The sequence below is a fragment of the Eubalaena glacialis genome, chromosome 11 (assembly GCF_028564815.1).
Source record: "Eubalaena glacialis isolate mEubGla1 chromosome 11, mEubGla1.1.hap2.+ XY, whole genome shotgun sequence".
NCBI classification, from domain to species: domain Eukaryota; kingdom Metazoa; phylum Chordata; class Mammalia; order Artiodactyla; family Balaenidae; genus Eubalaena; species Eubalaena glacialis.
The window spans coordinates 115391634-115412019 of record NC_083726.1 but is presented as its reverse complement, the minus strand read 5'-3'; the positions used below and the strand labels follow the sequence as shown (position 1 = coordinate 115412019).

The following is a 20386-nucleotide window of genomic DNA, read 5'->3' as shown; positions in this document are numbered from 1 at the left end:
ACTGCAGGGATGTGGTGTGGAGCAGCCTTTAAAATTAAAAAAATGTCTGTGTGTGTGATAAAAAACATATAACATAACATTTATGATTTTAACTATTGGTAAGTACACAATGCAGTGACACTGAATTCACAATGTTGAATCATCATCACCACAATCTACACTCAAAAGTTTCATGTCATCCCCAACAAAAACTCCATTCTACATTCTGTTTGCATTTATTTTTTAATTATTTTTTTTATTGTGATAAAATTTACATAACATAAATATTACCATTTTAACCGTTTTTTAGTGCATAATTCAGTGGCATTAAGTACATTCACATTGTTGTGCGACCATCACCACGGTTCACATCCAGAACTTTTTCATCTTCCCAAACTGAGACTGTCCCCGGTCAACGCTAACTTCCCATCCGCCTCCTCCCGCCGCTGACAACCACGCTCCTACTTTCTGTCCCTGTGAATTTGCCTATTCTAGGGACCTCCGTAAGAGGAATCACACAATATTTGTCCTTTTGGGTCTGGCTTAATCACTTAGCATAATGTCTTCAAGTTTCCTCCATGTTGTATCCTGTGTCAGGATTTGTTTTGTTTTGTTTTTTTCTTAAGGCTGAATAACATTCCATCTTATGGATACTTTGTTTCATCTGTTCATCCATCGGTGGACACTTGGATTGCTTCTACCTTTTGGCTTTTGTGAATATGCTGCCATGAACGTGCGTGTACAGGCATCTCTTTTAAGACCCTCAGTTCTCTGGGGTATAGACCCAGAAGTGGAGCTGCCAGGTCATCTGGTAGTTAGTTCAGTTTAATTTGGAGGGAATCACCATATCACTTGCCGGTAGCCTTTGAAAGAGCCCCACAAGCTATACCCAGAGAAGAGGCAGAAGAGCCTGGAAGGCAGGAGAGGTGGAGCCAAGCCGGGGGCCGGGTAGCCTGGGGGTCTACCCAGCGGGCCACAGCCGGGCTGCGTGAGCCCGTGTATGCGGCATCCCGCTCTGAGCTCTGTTTCCTTCCCATCCATTCGTGGAGATGCTCCGGACGCTCTTGTATGCAGAGGGTACACTGATGAGAGAACAGATGTGAGCCGCATCCGTCTGAAACGCAGACGGGACCCCGGTCCGTCGCGCGGGCAGGGCTGGCTTGGCGTCCAGCTCATCGCAGGCACTTAATTAGCAGCCCCTTCCTGCCCTCCGCTTGCAGCCGGGCGACCGAGGGCACTGCATGTGCTCTACAAGTAACTCCCTTCTCAGTCTTGTTTCTTAAACCCACGGGGGCCACCCGGCAGGACGACCACGATCCCTAGGGCGCTTTGGTGGTGGGGGGAGCTGGTGGGCCGGGGGGCCGCCCCGGGGACGCGAGTCACCCCCGGCCACGGCGACTGACGCAAACCTGGACGCAGACCTCACAGGGGCCCCTGGAAGGGCTGGTGAGACACAGACGTGAACCCCGGCGTCGGGCCAGGAGAGTGCCCAGCAAGCTGCCCGGCTGCCAACAGCTGGGGTTCGGAGTCCGGGAGGCCGAGGAGGGAGCGTGAGGGCGCGCGGAGGGGAGAATCCCGGCACGCAAGCCGCCCCGCGCTCCTGCCGGGCCGCGGCCTCCCCCTCTGATGCCTTCTGGATCAGCTCAGGAGCCTCGCCCCAGACACGGTCCAAGTTGGCAACAGCTACACGTTGGGCTGTTTGGCTTTTAATAAAGTTTATGATTTAAATCTTGCGCTCTTAACACCTTCTTTGCAAGCCTCCGAGGGGAACAAAAATGTGGAAGTTGTTTACTCATTTCCTTCATGGCAGGGAGACCCTCTGGGCCAAAGCCTGCGGGTACGTGTGCGTGTGAACACGCAGTTCGGTTGTGTGGCTGTCCGTACACACATGCACACACATCCACATGCACACGCTCGGGGGAGGGGAGGAACCTTCAGAGAGACTGGCTGCCACCGCAGTCCCTGGCAACTTCCCCGAACATCAAACGAGCCTTCGGCACGAAGACCCACCTCTGAAGAAGCAACACCTGCCTTAGGCTCTGGGTCTCTGCTCCCCGCGGTCGGCGACGTAGGAAGGAGCCTCGTCAGACTGCTCGGAAGCTGCTGGAAAGAAAGGAAAGTCCCAAGGCCCCAGAGGACCCGATCCCAGGGGAGCCGACGGTGAGGCCACGGCAAGACCCTCAGCAGGGTCCCGGGCTCCGGGCTCAGTCCCAGCTGCCCCCCTCCCAGCCTGGAGGCAGGATTGTGACCGGGCGGGGGGCAGACAGGGTCCCCCCAGGCTGGCTCTGACGTCCGGCCCTCCGGGGAGGTCTCCTCCTGACAGCCACCCGGCCAGTGCACTTCCAGCGACACGGGCCGGAACCGGGCCCGCTGTGGGACGGTCCTGGCGTCAAGGCTCGTGGGAGGCCGACGCGCGCACAGCAGTCCCAGTGTGAGTGCGAGTATGCGCCCCTGCACGCAGGGGCCCCAGGGAAGGAGCAGCCGCACGCCTGCCCTCGGGGGCCTTCCAGCCGCAGGCCTGGGCGGGGGGGCAGGGGTCAGCGGTCCCCCCGCCCACCGAGCTGGGCTTGGATGGGGACACTGCACCGCCTGCAGGTTCCGGCCCACGTCGGGGGCTGCGGGCTGGACCCCACGGCGTGACGTCCTGGCTCAAGGACCCGGCATCAGGCTCCAGTCTCCCAGGTCCCTTTTGCCACTGTGACTAACAGGCTGGGCAGACAAAGTCCGCATTCAGGACCCATCCCCGTGGGAGGATAGCACGGCCACGGCTGATGAGGCAGGCGCGTTGGCATCTGGGTTTTTCCCTCTACAGCGGAAGCAACATGACAGTTGGCATCTGACGCCCCTGGGGGAGGGCACTGCAGCCAGGATGGGGGGCCTGGAACAGGGCAGGTGAAGAGGCCCGTGACCCCCCGCAGGAGACTTCCCACTCCAGGTCCCGTGTCCCCCATCTGTGGGAGTGGGCATCCTTATCTCTATTTTAAAAAAGAGGAAACTGAAGGTGAGAGAAGCCAGGTGGACTCTCCAGGGCCACACACCCGACGGGGACCCCGTCTTCCGACTCCTGGCCCACTGGCCTTCCCGTTCATGGCCAAGGGCCCCAAGGGCCAAGCCCTACTTTGCCCTGGTTGCCTGCCCGTCCAGCAGGGTGGGTATCCTGCTCCCCGCACCTCCGCAGGCCCCGCAGAGGCCAAGCGTGGGGAGGGGCCGGGCAGCCTGGAGACTCGGTCCGTCGATGGCCCCCCGGACAGGAAGGCTGAGTGGCTTCTCGAGTTTTCTTTTCCCCTAAAGCATCAGGTGGCTCATCCTGACGTCCACACTATGGTGACAACCCAAGGAGAGCCTGACCGAGCCCTCCAGCCGCCCTCCTCCTCGAGCTGGCCGGGCGTGGAGGCCCTGCCGTCGTGCTCGGGAGGCCGCCCGCTGCCCACCCAAGCTCCGGGCAGGGATGCCGCAGCTTCCCGCCAAAGCCCGACGGGAATCCTGAGAAATAAATTCATGGGTGGATGCTGTCCTCGCCCTCCCAGGACCGCGGAGCACGTCCCTCCAGGCACAGGCAGCCTGGGGACGCCCAGGATGGGCAGCGGGTGCCAGGCGCCGCGTGGATGGCGGCGGGAAGGCAGGGCGTCCCTCTGGGCCCAGGCCCCTGGGGGAGCCCCCGCCCGGTTCCTGCTGGTGAGAGCGTGGCTCCCCTCTACCCTCTGAACCCCCGCTGTCCTCGATGCCCCAAACCCTCCGGCCAGGGGAGGTGTCCCCACATCCTCAGCCCCTCCCTGGCTCTGAACCCTGGACTGGCCACTGGCCACTCAGAGAACAGGGAGGGAGGCTGGGGACACCGACGGGGGTCAACCCCCAGGCCCCTCACTCCCTGCTGTGTAACTGGGACCGGCCCCAGCCTCCTCCCAGCGCGTCCCACAGCCTCGGGCTGGCGGACCGCTCCCTCCCAGCCCGGACACCCAGCTGCCTTTCCCTGGTCAGTTCCCCGCGGTGGCTGCAGGGGGAACTTGGGTGCGTGTGCCACGCTCCCTAGCAGGCCTTCCTCTCCAGGGCATCGCAGGCCTCCGGGCACTGACCTTGGGCCCCGCCGTGCCCTCCAGCCGAGCGAGTGACCTTGCCCTGGGGACACCAGACCACTCGCCCGTGTCCCTTCCTGCCTCCCCCTCATCCTTGAACCCCTGTGCTGGCAAAACTGTCTTCTAAGGTCAAACTTGAGGCCTGTGAAGAGCACAGCCTGACCTCCTCTGCCCACCTGCCCTCCCCAACCCGCCCCCGTGGACCCCGCGCGCCCAGAGAGGTGGCCACTGAGGGGGGTGGAGAGCACAGCTCTGGAGACAGAGCCCCACCGTGGACGAGGGCGCGGCCCTGGGAAAGCTGTGTGGCCGCCCTGGGCTCATCTGTGAAATGGGGCAAGAGGACCTACCGCACGCGACGGCCACGAAGGTGCCACGAGACAAACACGTGATGTGCCGAGTCCTGAACTGGCGCCCAGGCCACGGTCCCGATGCTGGAGCCGTTGAGTGTGGTGAGGGAGCCGGGGGTCTTGGGGGAAGGCCCGTGTGGGATCCCCGGCAAGCACAGCTGCAGGGTGTGAACGTTTAATAAGACACACACGGTAGACAGCAGTGTGAAGAGCTGGGTGCCCAACGCCCGGCTTGGACAGACTCACAGCCAGTCTCCATGTGTCCACGTCTTGCTCGTCACTGCCTCCGCGGCACACGGGCTGGATGATCTTAAAGCAAGTCGCGGACGTGAAGAAAGCAATTCTATGCTTCACACTCTTAAAGCAGCTTTCAAACAGGTGAAACATGATCATCCATTGTCCCCGTTATGGCTTGTGACCTAGAGAAGGCTGGGAGATGAGGTCGAGGGCGGCCGAGGCTCCGGGCTGCGAGTCCAGGGTCCCCCCGGACACCTGGGAAAGCGTGTGGATCTCAAGCCAGCGTCCTCAGAATGGTCCCTCACCCCAGGGTCTAACCAGCTCCTAACGTCTTTGGGCCAGCCCGAGATGCTCCAAATAATTGCAATCTTCTCCGGATCCAGAGAAAAAACCAAGTTAATGGATGGAATTCTCCACTGAAACTTCTCCTCTCACGTATTTTCCTTAAACCTTGGGGTCTCTGCATCCCTTTGTCTGCAGCTGAGCTGGTGACCACGGGGTGCATCAACAAGCAGTGAGACAGGATGAATGGAAAACCCTGGGACAGCGACCACCGCCACCTGACGGCTGGCTGTGGACACATCTGCTCGTGCTGGTGATTTCGTGCAGCAAAATCCACGTCCTGCCAGCGAAATGGTTCCCGCTTTACAAGGGAAGGACGGGCAGCAGCTGGTCTTCAGTCCTGGGAGCAGCGCTGCGTCCCAGGCTGGAGGGGGTGAGGCCGGGCAGAGCCGGGCGTGGCAGGGCTACGGGGTGGTGGCACTCGGCCCCCAGTGCCAACGCCCGGGTAGGGGGGCAGCAGGACCTGCACGAGAGCAGGCCAGCCCCGCCGTGGGGGACACACAGAAACAAGCGAAGCAGAAAACCAACTCTCACCAGAGTGCCCAGAATAATTTCTCCCTGAGCATCAGGCCCAAGACAAATGCCAAAGCTGGAGATTTTCTGAGCAGATGCTCTCGGCAGCCTGGTACTCCTGGTACCTGCCTTCTGTCGGCTGACGCAGCTCACACCTCTGAGTCTACACGCGGGCGCACGCCCCAGGGGAGCTCCAGCACCCCCTGAACCAGACCCTCTGAAGCCGCGCCCGCCCTGTGGGCACTTGTTCTAAGCTCTGGACCCGTCGGAGCTGAAACGGGGCCTGGGGCTTGGGCCTTGGTGTGCGGACTGTGAAACACAATGAGGGGGTTGCCAAGCTGGAGTCCAGGTGGGCACCCAGAGGGGTGCCCCCTTCTCCATGTCAGGGCCAGGGTGCTGTCCACTCTTCCTCCCTCCCCTGACCCGGGCACCCCTGCATCCCTGGTACCCCAAGTGGGGCTGACCTCATGGGGACCGCGGGCCTCTCCTGCTGTGCAAGCATCTGAGGACACATTCCACTTGGATGAGCAGACTGCATGAGGCTCAAAGAAAGACACAGCACGTGATTTTTAAATAACTTTATAATTTCCTGCTGGATTTAGTTTGTGAATAAAAAAGAAAAAAAATGAACAGAGTGTTTACAATAATTATCAAGGCAAATTCGACTCTAACTCAGTTTCTCTGCTGCGTCGTGGTCGTGTCAGCCACACGACGGGGCAGGTGCACAGCTGAAGGCAGTGGCGCGTTCGCTCACAGACCCCACCCCTCGGCCGCTACTGTTGCCAGAAGGAACTCAAGCTACAGGGGGTCAGTGCCCGGCGCCCTGGGGCCTCACCAAAGGGCAGCTCTCCCTCTGGAGCGGGGAGCCGTCCCAGGAGGCCCGAGTCCACCCGCTGCACGCCCGCTGGGCTCGAAGGCCCCGGGCCGCCCCCGGGGGTCCACCGTGCCAAGGTGGAGCACAATACTGCTGTGGGAGGGTGGGGGGCTGCCCCAGCCCGGGGAGGGGCTCGCTGGCTTCGGCAGGGGCCACCTCCCTTCCTGGCCAGGCCACTGCTAGGGCCCAGACGGACGGCCTGCGCCTGGGAGACCTGGGGTCTAAAAAGCTTTCAGGGAAAGGATCCAGGGACTGAAGCCAGAGGAACTGGGCTCTGAGGAGGACTCACCCACCCAGATCGTAGGCTCCAGGCTGGCCGGGGCTCGGCCCGTCTTGGACGGGCCACGGGATGATATAGCACCAAGTGGGCAGGAAGAGGTCCAGCGCCAGGCCCAGGTGACCACACGGCGTCCGGCACACGGGGCTGCGGCCAGTGTGGGCTCACAGATCTGGAAACCTCACGCAGAGGTCCTGAAGATGGACGGGCAAACCGGGGCCCAGGAGCGGCTAACTCAGCGGCTGCCTCCTTCCCTGGGTGGTCGCCTGCCTGGACCACGGCCACCGTGTTTCCCCAGCGGCTGGCTCAGCTGCCATCTCAGCCAACTAGGGGGACAGAAGGAGCCTGGCTGCCCCAGAGCTTGAATTCCTTTATTAACATGATATTGGTGGGATTTTTTAAAACACAGCTCTTTAATTTTTCAGTTCTACAACTACTTTGTAATATCTTAATAATCTCAACAATAGACACAATGTAACCGCCCCAATTCTCTGAACCACACAGACAACACCGACAAGCAGAGAAACAAAAGGGGAGGTGGGTGTGGGACAAAAACCCACTCCCCCAAATCAATTCCTAAAACCATCTCTCCCCCAAGAGTCAGGAGGAGAAATACCTACAATAGGGTCACAGCACTCGCCAAACACATTGGAAGAAACCAGGAGACACTTGGTTACAGTTTTGACACTAAAAAGTTTGGAAAGTTTTGCTTAAAAAGAGTAAGACAGCCACTTTGTTCAGAAGGATTCCCCTGGATGTTTTCTTCTTGCCCAAATGTTCCCTTAGTTCAAGTGGGGGAAACACCAGATTCCTCTGAAGACACTTGACGGTGCGTCCCTGCCAAGAAGCCGGGGCCGGCAGTGCGGGTGGGCCCAGGTCTGCTCGGTCCAGCTGCCCACCCCCACCCCCAGGCCCCCCGCACCCTCCCCTCTCCTCCCGCAGCCCTCGGCTCCCAGCGGTGGGAGATGAAGCTGCGGGGGCAGGACGCAGGGTTCGTGGGGACTCGGGAAAAACCACTCGAGGGCCACATCTGCATGGCCACTCCCTCCTCCCCTGCTCTTGCCTCAAAGGCCCCGAGGCCACCCGTGGGCCTGTGCTTACACAGTGGGCTCCACAGGAGGGCGCGCGGGTGGGAACAGCAGGACTCCAGCAGCAAATCCCGATCCTGACCACCAGCCATCGGCCAAAACTTGGAGACGCCTTCCTCTTCTCCCCTCCCTCTGAGGAGCGGGTGAGCCAGTGGCTCCTGCGGAAAACCCAACAGACCTTTATGGACACAAAGGGCCGAGCCCCGTTGCCGCCATCCACACTGGAGGTGCCTCGGGTTCCGTCTGCTTCACTAGTATTTCTAAAGCCCAAGTGTCAGGAAGAGAGGAGCCTTCAGGTGGTAAGGTACAAGGTCAAGGTTAGAGCTGAGATGGATTTGGGGATTCCCATTCACATTTCTTCACATGTTAAAGCCCACTTAAAATCTTTTCCATTTCAAACGGTATCCAAGTCCTTGCAAATCTCAATCCAGACGCTGCATCAAGAGCTCAGTGAATGCCTGGGATGGAGGTACATGGGAAGAGGAGACGGTCGCATTGTCCTTCTTCTGTCCTGAGCCCCAGGGCGGATGCCACCCACCCCCCTCTTGCTTCCCCCTTCATGATGACTTTGATCTGGGTACAGATCTTCAGGTGCTAAGGGGAACGAGACTTGCCAATGGGATGGAGGAGTTTGGTGAACATCACAGGTAACCCGCAGTGAGTTTTCAAGGTTACAGATCTTCGGTAGCAGCTGCATGAACTTGTGAAACCACGAATATCAGAAGAGGTCACGGAACGACAGATCTCGTGTGGTGGGAATTGTGCATTTAGCAAATGTTGGCTCAATGAACGACCTAAACTTAGTAAGACACTCTAAATGCTAGAAACTATGTTAACTTTGCCTGTGGTGTAAAGGCAGGTCCTTGTTCACTCTTAAACTTTAGCCAGAGCCGACTTTCATCCAGGACCAAACAGCCCCTAGAACCATTTGAGATGCTAGGATGACCACCCAAGATGCACCGAGGAGAGTCCCGCTGTGGTTCAGAGACAGACAGATGGCGTCTGCCCAGAAACTGTCCTTCTCAGAAGCACTTGCCCAGAGGAATCCCATAAGGCTCTGGAGGGGAAGCACAGGAAGGAGAGCAGGCAGGAGGGCAGGTGGCAGGGATGGTATCTGACGGGTAACGTGGAGGCAGCAGGACCCGGGACAGCAGCTGGAGAAAAGCCGGCCAGGCCCACCGCTGCTCTGCACGGGGCCTCTGCTCCCGCCCCCCGTCTGCTGTGGTCCCGGGGAGGGTGTCGTTCTACCGCAGGTCTTGCACTGTGGTGGACAGCGTGAGATTCCGAGACTCCAGCCCTAAAGTACTGGGGGCTTTCTACATGATTTATGGGCCGTGCCATAAATAAACGGGATTGAGGTAATTGACCACAAACGGCCACCACTTACTGTCTAACCTCCGCTGCACCCCCTCTCCGGCCAGCCTGGCTGTCAGGAAGCATCTCAGTAAGAAATTTATGAGCAGAGTCCATTTAAACCTTCGATAAGGAGCACTCCACAGCTTCTCACAGGCAGAGCTTGTTTTACGGCAGGGCGTCAGGGCAGCTGGAGATGTGACCATATAGGTTAATGGCAGAGTCACAGGCTGCTGGCGGGAAGATACAGGACTGACGGCTGTGAGGACCTAACAGGCAGCATCGGAGAACTTGGGGGGAGAAAGGAGAGAACGCAAGACAGACCCATCTAGCCCAGCAACTCTTATCAGGATGTGAGTGTCTGGTGGTTGTCTGGCCAGAGAGGTGGTCAAAGGGCTACAGAGCTGGGTGAAGTGGTCTACTTCTCGGTGCCTGATACTTAAGACTGCCATTATCTACGCTCGGGGAAGATGTCAATACCTTCCACAGGATTTGCAACTTTGGGGTCAATTTTCTGATTTGCAACATGGACCTGGCCGAGTTCGACAAGGTGCACCTGGACGTGTAGAGAAAACACCATCCACTGTTGCGCAGCCCATTAAACAGTCCACTCTCTCAGGGGACAAAACCCCGAATCCCGAGTCACCAGATGGGATCCTGCAGGCGAGTAAGTGACTCAGCCCTCTGCCCCCCACGACCCATAAATTCCATTATAACGAGAAATGCTGATTTGTGGAAGATTTTTCTGGAAAAGATACCTTCTATTAAGATGGGGGAGGGGAAGGGTATGCCTTGTACTGTTCTGACTTGACCAGGTGGGTCTCACAGAATCCTCGACTGCCCTCCCTCCCTGCAGAGAGGCTTTCTTCCAGGATGGGTGCCCGACAGCGACTTGCACACAGTAGGCACTTCATAACGATTATCCGAATGAAAGAAAGGGGGAAGGAATGCGTGCGGGATGAGAAACACGCATCCGAAGCAGAAGCTCTGGGCCAGGAGGAAAGCTGAAGGGGGGAGGCTGGGCCGCTGAGCGTGGCGCACGGGCGCTGGGGCGAGGCAGACGCATGCTTTGGGGCCTAGCCTGCTGACGAGGGAGGGGTTTGGGAGAAGCCGGCCCGACCCCGAGGACCGGTCGCCTTCCACAGAAGCAGAGCTGCAGGGGTGACCACACTGCCCTCTTCTCTGTCAGTGACAGATGTGATCTGACACACCAAGCCAAAGGTCCTCAACAAGAGGGACTCGCCCCAGAGGCTAGGAGAAGCGCAGGGACCGGTGAGGCCCGGAGGCCAGGATCTCCGAGCCCCGGCGCAGCCCGCCCGCAGCCCCGCACAGGCGGCCCTCGTGGAGAGCAACCGGGACGGATGGGAAAGAGAAGAGTTGGTCGGCTCTCTGTCCCTGTTCTCTCTCCCCACCGTCTCTTCTTTTAACACTCTTTTTGAGATTGCTTTTTGTCTTTTTTACCCTTTTACGAGAAAGCACCTGTTGGGACATTAGAACACGCGGCACCCTGGTTTGCAGGGAAGGCGTCTCTCAGTGAGCTGAGCTCTGCAGAGTCCAGACTTAGTCCTCACGCCACAGACAGAAGGGAGGAGGGCTCTCCCCCGTGTCCCTCTGTCAGGGCACAGCCGCCCGCGTCCACGGTGTCACTGCTGATGGCTGGATGGCAGCTCTCCACGGAGGCTCGGCCACTCACCCACCCTGGACAGCAGGACAATTAGCGCAGAGACAACAGCGGAAGATAGGAAGACAGACGCAGAAACGGTGCTGGAGCCACACTCGCGGGACTAACCAAGACAGGGCAGAGTCTGGAGTGTGTGTTTGCTGCCAAGAGCCGTCTGAGCGCCCCCTCCTCGTACTTCTCCCTTCTCGGCTCCTGGGCTCATCGAGCGGGCTACTGGGCTGGCCGCTCCCCACGGAGACGGTCATGATGACTCTTCCAGGGCGCTGACCACCTGCTCCAGGATGTCGGGGCAGTGGTCTGCTATCTGCTGCAGGATGGCGTTGGCAAACTCCTGTAGCTCTGAGTTGTCCCGCTCACCCTTCTCTAACTCGTTTTGAAGCTGCAAGGAGAGATGGATTCAGATAAAATAAAACAACCCTGTTGGCACTGAGTTAAGAATTATTGTTCACCAATAAAGAGATGACATCTGCAACATCGGGGATGAAACGGGAGGGCATTGTGCTCAGTGAAATAAGCCAGACAGACAAAGATACATACTGCGTGGTGTCACTTATATGTGGAACATGGGGAAAAAAATGTCAAATCAAATTCAGAGGAACAGAGAGTAGAACAGCAGTTGCCAGGGGCTGGGGGTGTGAGAAGTGGCAGCGGGTGGTGAAAGGGCACCGGTTATGAGGTGAATGAGGTCTGAGGCCTAAGGTACAACACCATGACTAGACTGCATGACACTGTGCTGCAGACTTGAGATCCGCTCAGGGAGCAGGACTTAAGTGTTCTCATACAGAAACAAAGGAAATCGTGAGATGACGTATGTGTTAATAACGCGACCGCAAGGATGGAGAATCCCTTCATGATGTCTGTGTACATCACACCATCAGGGTGTATACCTTGAATATATTACAATCTTGTCAATTTTAGCTCAATAAAGCTAAAAAAGAAAAGAGAAGTGACAAAAAAGAGGCAGTTTCTATGTGAAGTCTTCCTGTGTCAAAATTAACAATCAGGAAAGTGTAAAAGTAAACATCAAATGTCTCTTCCTGAAAACGAAGGTTAGTGACTGGTCCAAGGCCCCGAGAGGGTGACTTGCAGAGCTGGGCTCCCACCCCAGGGCTCGCACTCCGGGAGTATCCTCCCACTGGGCGACACCATCACTCACAGGCCCAGGAGAGGGAGGGGTACACGTGTGATCAGGCAGGATCTTCATCTTGCACCCTGGTCCCCACCTGAGGGAGGCTTCCCCCACCGGCCACGTGCCACTCCCTTGCTGACTGAGCCAAAGAGAGACGCTCTAGTCCTCTGTTTGTTTACAAGTATATTTCCTACTGTTTTAAACACTCTCTCTGACATTCCTTGAGGCACCAAACCAGCATGTACTGAGGGCCTACTATGTGCTAGGTGCTGAAAGATGAATGGATCTGCACGTACACTGATGATTATGACCCAGCAGGGAAAGGGCCATGACCGAGGCCTGAACACGCTTCGGGGGAGACAGGAGGATGCCCGCTTCACCCTGGAGGGGTCCGAGATGTTCCCGAACAGGAGTGTGTCCAGGAGGTCAGAGACAGAAGAGGCGGTCAAGCAATAGCAAGTGCAGACGCGCAGAGCCACCTTGGGGCTTGGTGCAGACCTAGGGCGAGGGAGCCTTCCCTGCGGCTGAAGCATCAGGTAGGGGGCTGGGTGCAGAACGACAGAGGTGAAGCTGAAGGGACAGACTGGGGCCAGACAGCATACACAGAGCTATGGGGTTCAGATTTCATCTGGTTAAAACAACAAGGACGACAACAACAGCAGCAAGTCCGAGACCTTTAAAACAGCACAGTGACACGATCAGCTTCATTTTCTCAGAAGACACTAGGAAGATAAAGCACGTCAGCCTGAGTGGAAGGAGGGACATGTCGAGGGAGGTTACTGTCACGAGCCCGGGGAGAGTGAAGCAGGACTAAACCTAAGGTGGGCCCAGGAACGTGGGGGGACCAGGTGGGTGGGAGATTTTCCAAAGGCAGGACTGGCAGGAGGCAGGGTTACGTGAGAGAGAACAGAGAGTCAGACAACTAAGACTGAATATACAGGAGGCAGAGCAGGTTTTAGGAGAGGAAGTAAATTAAAAATTGAGTTTAGGGGCTTCCCTGGTGGCGCTGGTTCGAGCCCTGGTCCGGGAAGATCCCACATGCTGCGGAGCAACTAAACCCGCGAGCCACAACTACTGAAGCCCGTGAGCCACAATTACTGAAGCCCACGCACCTAGAGCCCGCGCTCTGCAACAAAAGAAGCCACCGCAATGAGAAGCCCGCGCACCGCAACAAAGAGTAGCCCCCGCTCGCCGCAACTAGAGAAAGCCCACACGCAGCAACGAAGACCCAACACAGCCAAAACTAAAATATATATTAAAAAAATTTGAGTTTAAAGTGTAGTTAAAAACGTAGGCTCTGGAGTTAGGCTGCCTGGGACTCAATGCCAGCTCTGCCAATTATTAGTCTGTATGACCTGGACCCCTCGGAGCCTCAGTTTCCTCATCTGTAAAAAGAGGCAATAATATTTATAGGGTTGTTTTAATGACTTAATGAGATATTCATATAAAGTACAGTACAATGCCAGACACACAGAAAATGCTTGGGAAATGTTAGATGTTGTTGTCATTATTGTTACTCTTGTTTTTATTAAACAGATAAGATTACCCAGAAAAGAGCATGTAGATTAAAATGCAAAAAGAACCCAAGTTTCAATTACACTGTTGACAGAATCTAGATGCTCTGAGCCAAGAATGACTATGCTGCTTTTTCAAACATCAATATAGCAAAGAGCTGGGAACAGATTTGGCAATCTTCTTTCTGCTAAATGTTGCTAAAAGACCAGGACGTGCAAGGGCCAGATTCAGACCACACGAAGTCTTGGTGTACCTCAAGCTCTGGCTGCATCATATGAATAAGAGTCTCTGAAACGGGGAAACCAGAGAGGCAAGGGGCCTTGTGAACACGGCTGCACAGGCCAGAAACCAGAAATACTGCTCGGTGAAAATGCTGCTGCTCTCAGGTCTCTTCAACCAGCTGAAGTAAGTGAGGAGGTTATGAGGTTGTACTGCTTCAGTTTCTTACCTTAATCCTTCCCAGGAATTCTCTGGACAACTTTGGTTTATATTCTGAGCCAGGAATCTTCACAAGTCATGTAGTTATTGCCCATGAAATATTTTTTATTCTAATTTGGGTTCTGTTAAGTTGATAATCATGAAGTTACTAATGAATATATTTTAGTTTAACAACATTTTTTCAAGGGTTTTATTTTTCTGATTTAAAAAGTATTACACGTGCATTGTAGAAAATTTAGAAAAAAAAGGCACCCCCCAAAATCACCTATAATATTAGCATCAGGAGATAACCACTTCTATATATAGTCATATATTCCTTAAGACTTTGTTTTATTATACATACATGTAATTTTAGAAACAAAATGGCAATGATATTATATAGATTATTTATAAGCTGATTTTGTTTTCACCTAAAAATATACTCTAAACACATTTCCAAACCAAATCCCAAAGGCTCTTTTTGAACCTTGGTAACTGATTCTAAAATTTATCCTGAAGTGTAAATATATAAAAAGAGCCAAGAAAACATTTTAAAGGAAGAAAAATGATGTAGGACTTGCCCTACCAGATTATAAAACAGTATAAAAGAACACTAATTAGAAGAGCATTGTATCGATAAGATTAGGTCAGTGGGATTTAGAATATGATCAAGATGCATTTGAAATCAATGAACTGTATCAGGAAAACTGGGCCCAGTTGTGGCTAGATTCCTACTCATGTCATACGTAAACGTAAATTTAAAACTGGCTAAAGATCTAAATTTAAAAATTACAAGAGGGAAGAGATATCGGAACATATGTATATGTATAACTGATTCACTTTGTTATAAAGCAGAAACTAACACACCATTGTAAAGCAATTATACTTCAATAAAGATGTTTAAAAAAAAAAAATTATACTGGGGTTCGCTGGTGGCGCAGTGGTTAAGAATCCACCTGCCAATGCAGGGGACATGGGTTTGAGCACTGGTCCAGGAAGATCCCACATGCCGCGGAGCAGCTAAGCCTGTGCGCCACAACTACTGAGCCCGCGTGCCACAACTACTGAGCCCACACGCCTAGAGCCTGTGCTCTGCAACAGGAGAAGCCACCGCAACGAGAAGCCCGCACACCACAACGAGAAGCCCGTGCACCACAACGAAGAGTAGCCCCCGCTCACCACAACCAGAGACAAGCCTGCGCGCAGCAACGAAGACCCAGCGCAGCCAAAAATAAATAAATAAATAAAATAAATTTATGTAAAAACATTCATTCAAAAAGTATTGACTGATTCGCCCATGAAAAGGAAGGCAGTTCTGATACATGCTACAACATGAACCATGAACACATTATCTGGACTGAAAGAAGCCAGTCACAGAAGACCACACTGTACTATTCCATTTTTATGAAATGTCCAGACAAGGCAAATCCAGAGTTAGAAAGTGGATCAGTGGTTGCCCAGGGCTAGGGTGGGATGGGGTGATCAGAGGGAATGATGAAAATGTTAGAAAGCTGATTGTGGTAATGGTCGCACAATTCTGAGAACATACTAAACCTATTACATTGTACGTTGTAAACGGGTGGATTGTATGATGTGTGAATTATATCTCAAAAAACTGTAAAAGCATACAGAGTCCTGCATGCAAAGCGCTGTAAAGGCCACAGAGAGGAATGAATGAGTGCTATGGCCTTCAGCTTGGGTAGAAAGGGGGGTTGGCAGTAGATGTTAGAGGACAGAAAAAAGGGTCATTCCAAACAGACAAACAGTAAGAGCTGACCAGGCGCGGAGGAGGAGGAGATGCGCTTGGCTGGTCCCCGAGGTCTGGGTCTCTGCAGAAGCAACGCCAGGTCTCCCCAGGCCGGCCAGGCGCAGGCACTGCCCCCAGGACCCCCCAGGCCACTCCATGCTCTCAGTGAAGCGAGCACCTCTTTACCAGAACAGCGGAGACAAACTGGCGTAAGTTAAGAGAACGATGGCAGGTACGGCTAAGACGCAGGGTTAGAGGAAATAAACAGGCGACCTGGAGGAGCGGAGACTGAGAGTGGGAATGTGATTATGACCCACAAACATCAGGGGTGAAGCAGAAGTGGGAAGGGTGACAGCACTGGAGGAGGACGCAGAGCCAGAAGTGATGGAAGAAGACCAGGGGAAAAAAGCAGAGGTCGACCATAAGGCTACGCTTTTTCCAACATCTAATGAATGGTCTGCCTGGGAAAAGGTGTTTAAACACAGAGAGGGTCAGAAGAATCAAAAGTTTAGAGAAGGCAGTGTTCCTTCATTGGTGGGAGCTGCTCTCCATCCCGCAGGCCTTCCTCTGTCTCCAGGGGTTACTTTATCTGGAAGCAGCATTAAACGTGGGCGTGGCTGAGCAGGGAGAGACTTCACCGGCACTTGATCCATTATATGCTAAAATTTCCTGTCTTGAAAAGAACTCTCAAAGATCAACCTTTCTTGTGGAACTGGAATTACTTTTTAAACGAGGATTTTTGTTTTGACTTTGAAATGCAAAGCTTTAGTCATCCTGAAGTCCAAGGAGCACAGAATGTGTCGGGAACATGTGGTTAAAACTTCAGACCACTTACGAAAGAAAGGCAATGTGAAGAAACCAAACGAGCAGCTTTAGACAGCTGTATTATACAGCACAGGTGGGAAAACAAATCTTGAGATGGATTAGTACCTCGTGATTTTAAAATATTTCATTAGCACGCGCAGTGTGTGTAAAAAAGGAAGTTTCTGCATGGTTTCAGATGTGGCAGGTCCCGTGGATGAACTGGGAAAGGTATATTCCAGCTTCTGAAACTTATCAGATCTCACTCAAGATATTCCTGTCCCCACCCCTGCTCCCACCCCTCAGGTCTGCCTATCCATCCCTCACCACCTCCCCAAAGAAAGGGCCCCTTAGACTTCACACCAGGAAAGAATTTCCCAAAATGAACACACATGTGATATTTGGGATTTAATGAAAATGCTTATTACATCTTAGCCACAGTGAATTATATCCTTCTCTGTCCCTCCCCTCTTCCCTTCCTTGTTAAAGCTACAAATCCAAATTTGGTGGATATAAATATGAGTGAATAATCCAACAAGATCTTCCATATCCTACTGTCTTCTTGTTTACTTTCTTAAAAACATTGTAGGGCTTCCCTGGTGGCGCAGTGGTTGAGAATCTGCCTGCCAGTGCAGGGGACACGGGTTCGAGCCCTGGTCTGGGAAGATCCCACATGCCGCGGAGCAACTGGGCCCGTGAGCCACAATTACTGAGCCTGCGCGTCTGGAGCCTGTGCTCCGCTACAAGAGAGGCCGCGATAGTGAGAGGCCCGCGCACCGCGATGAAGAGTGGCCCCCGCTTGCCACAACTAGAGAAAGCCCTCGCACAGAAACGAAGACCCAACACAGTCATAAATAAATAAATTAAAAAAAAAAAAAGTATAATGACATTTAACTACAGAATAGTCTCACTGCCCTAAAAGTCCTCTCGTTATTAAAAAAAAACAAAAAACAAAAAACAAAAAAACATTGTAATTATACATAGCACGCAGGTTTACACAATCTCCCTGCTAGATATAGAGATGCAATTTTCCCTGTATGTATTGAAAGCTTTGCATCTAAAGACAAACAACAACAACCCTAAAAACATCTCCAAGTAAATTAATTTCCACTAAACTGCAAAACAAACTTGTTCCCACGAATCCCGCAAGCTCCTTCTGTAACGTAAGCATTAAATCCCGTACCTCAGCATCTTCGTTTCCTCCATATATAGAATATCTAACACAAAACCTTCCTCAAGTGTCTTGGGCCTCTTTCTACTTAACCTTAAGTGAATTAAGATGCTCTGGAGGAAGGGACTCTTGTAGTAAGAGGTGTACAGGTATGTGCCTCCAATAGAGAAAACAGAATACAGGCTCTGCTAAAAGAAACAGGGGCTTGGAAATGTGGGTCAGGATGACCGGGAGGGCAGCGTCCTGCACGTGGGCCTGCTGCTGTCAGTGGCAAAGGGCACAGCCCAGGACAGCTCAGGACGGCTCACGGTGCCAGCAGCCACGAGCCTGAGGACTCATTACTACGGTAACGCAGGCCTGACACAGCCTACCTCAAAACGACCCCACGACACTGCTGTTCCTCCTCCTTCTCCAGGCTACCTTGACCACCTCCCACGTCTCTGTGCCGTCAACTAACTCTGTTTCCAACCTCTTCCCTCCCCGGTCTTCGACCACAGCCTCAGAGGGCACTCTCACCCCAAACTTTCTAAGTCTGCATCTCACAGGCTAGACCAATTTTCCTCTCCTTCACCATCAAACATCTAAAACAACAGTCTACATTTGCTACCTCTGTTTCTCATTTCCCTCCTTAACATCTAAGAATTTAGTTTTTGCCATTTCACCAAAATTGCTCTCTCCAAAGTTTGCTAAACTAAGACTTCCACGCTGAAAACCACACGGCATTATTTGGAGAAGTAACACAGCTCTGAAGTGTAGGGATACGACATGATGACAGATTGGAAGACTCAATACTGTAAAAGTGTTAGTTCTGCCCAAACTGCCTATAGATTCAGCGTAATTCAAATCACAACCGCGGCAGGTGTGTGTGTGTGTGTAACTGACACGCTGACTCAGAGTGTGAGAGGAAATGCAGAGCCCAGAACAGCCCGAGCAATCTTGGAGAACGATCATGGAGAAATCTTGCTACCACACAAAGCTCTCGTTATTAACACAGCTTGCGACTGGCACAAGAACAGACGTAGAGACCAAAGGAACAGAACAGAGAATCCAGAGAACGAGCCAATCCTGGGAGTAACACGAATGTCCATCAACAACTGAATGATAAACTGTGGATATTCACGCGATGGAGTGTCAGCGGTGAGAATGGATGAACCACACCCACGCACAACGTGGATCTGAACAGCAGATGCCAGACAGCAGAGTTCACACCGGGTGATTCTGGGCATGCAAAGCTTAGAAACAGGCAAAACCAGCCTGTGGTGCTGAAGGCAGGCTGCTCTGGGAGGGGGCAGTTGTGGCTGGAAAGCGGCTCTGCCTCTTGTGCCCGGTGCTCGTTCCACGAGCGTGTAAATTCACAGACCTGTACACATATGACTCATGTAGTATTCCGCGTGGGTGTCATACCTCAAAACCTAAGACTCCAAACCAAACCGAACCTCAAGGATCCCCTAACAGCACAACCTGTCGGTCGCCGGCCTTCGTCCAACACAAGCCCCCCTGGACACCTGGCCCTGGGGACACCTGCTCTGGACTCCCTCCCGGGCTGCCTGGCTCTCCTCTACCTGTCCGTTAGCCCATCTGTGTGTTTCTTCCCTGTCCTGCGGCTGCTCCTCCCCGTTCTGCTTCCTGCCCGACACGCAGGGGTTCCCTGAGGCCTAAGGAGACCGTCCTCTGCTGCCCTCGGGTCACCCTGTCCGTCCTCGCTCCATGAAGTTCAATAGTCACAGCAACTAACCTACTGGACACGGATCCCGGCCGGGTCTGCTCTACGTGCTTTAGTGAACCAGCACATTTAATCTACTTTCTTTGCCAACTTAATTATTTCTTTTCAGGTGGGTTTTGTAAGAGTTTTTTATTTAGCAGAGAACTGCACACATATACAAAACAGTGTAATAACCCTCATATGACCTAAATTTAACCATTTTCAAGGTATGTATGAGTATAACTGTAGCTCCCTTCTTTCTCTCGAGCTTCAGACTAACATTCAAATGCCTGATAAACACTTTTTTGTGAATGTTTCACTTATACATCAAATCATAGTGTTTATACTGTTTAATAAACTGTTCTTTTCACTTAATAATGACTAAAAATAGTTTTTCATGTGATTAAGTATTCTTCTAAAACCCAATTTTTAAATGGGTTGCACTGTAATCCTTTTAATGGATGTATTATAATTTATTTAACTAATTCCATTATTAGAAATGTAGTTTGTTTTCAGTTTTTCACTACTATAAATATTAATGTGTTGAAATTTTCTGTACATAAATCTTTGCACGTCTATGACTGTTTTCTTAGAATTCCTGGGTCAAAGGATATACACCTTTTTAAAGTTTTTGACCTGTTACCAAACTGTTCAGAACAGTTGTACTAATTTTCAGTCAACAAATAAGGGTGACCATTTCCCAGCCTCCCGGTCCACTGGGGTCACACACACACCCCAACCTTGCCAATATGACAGGGTTGCTTTCGTTTGCAGTTCTTTGTAGTTCTTTTCATTTGTGGTGAAGCCAAAAATAGAGGCGAAACATTTAAAAATATATTTATTGGCCATTTCGTCTTCTGTGAAATTCCTGTTAACGCCCTTTCCAGGCCATGTTTCTTTCGGTTTAGTTTCTTCCTTGCTGATCTCCTGGTCACAACCCTAACACAGGCTCTCATATCGTAGCATCTTTTGCTTATTGCAATAGCTTCACAATCATTTCAACCTTGGTTTGTAGGAGTAATCTTTCTAAAACAGGTTGGATTAGGTTCACTCCTCTTCCAAGATCTTAAGCGATTTCCTACCTACAACAGAGTCCAATCTCTTTGGCATGGCAGCCACCCTCCAGCCCCATCCTACTTT

At 52.7% G+C, this 20386-nt stretch overlaps 1 protein-coding gene across 6 annotated transcripts in view; it reads right to left on the bottom strand.

Annotated features, from left to right (window-relative positions):
• Nucleotides 1-7607: 7607 nt before the first annotated feature.
• Nucleotides 7608-20386, bottom strand: part of ERC1 (ELKS/RAB6-interacting/CAST family member 1) — a 421649-nt gene continuing 408870 nt past the window's right edge. For 5 of the 6 annotated variants that reach the window (XM_061206045.1, XM_061206044.1, XM_061206047.1 and 2 more), the window contains one exon: nt 7608-11143. In XM_061206045.1, coding sequence (XP_061062028.1) covers nt 11006-11143 — 138 coding nt within the window. In that variant the 3' untranslated portion in view covers nt 7608-11005. Of the gene's footprint in view, nt 11144-13907; nt 13969-20386 lie in introns of those variants that run through there. The other variant, XM_061206050.1, reaches the window with a different exon arrangement.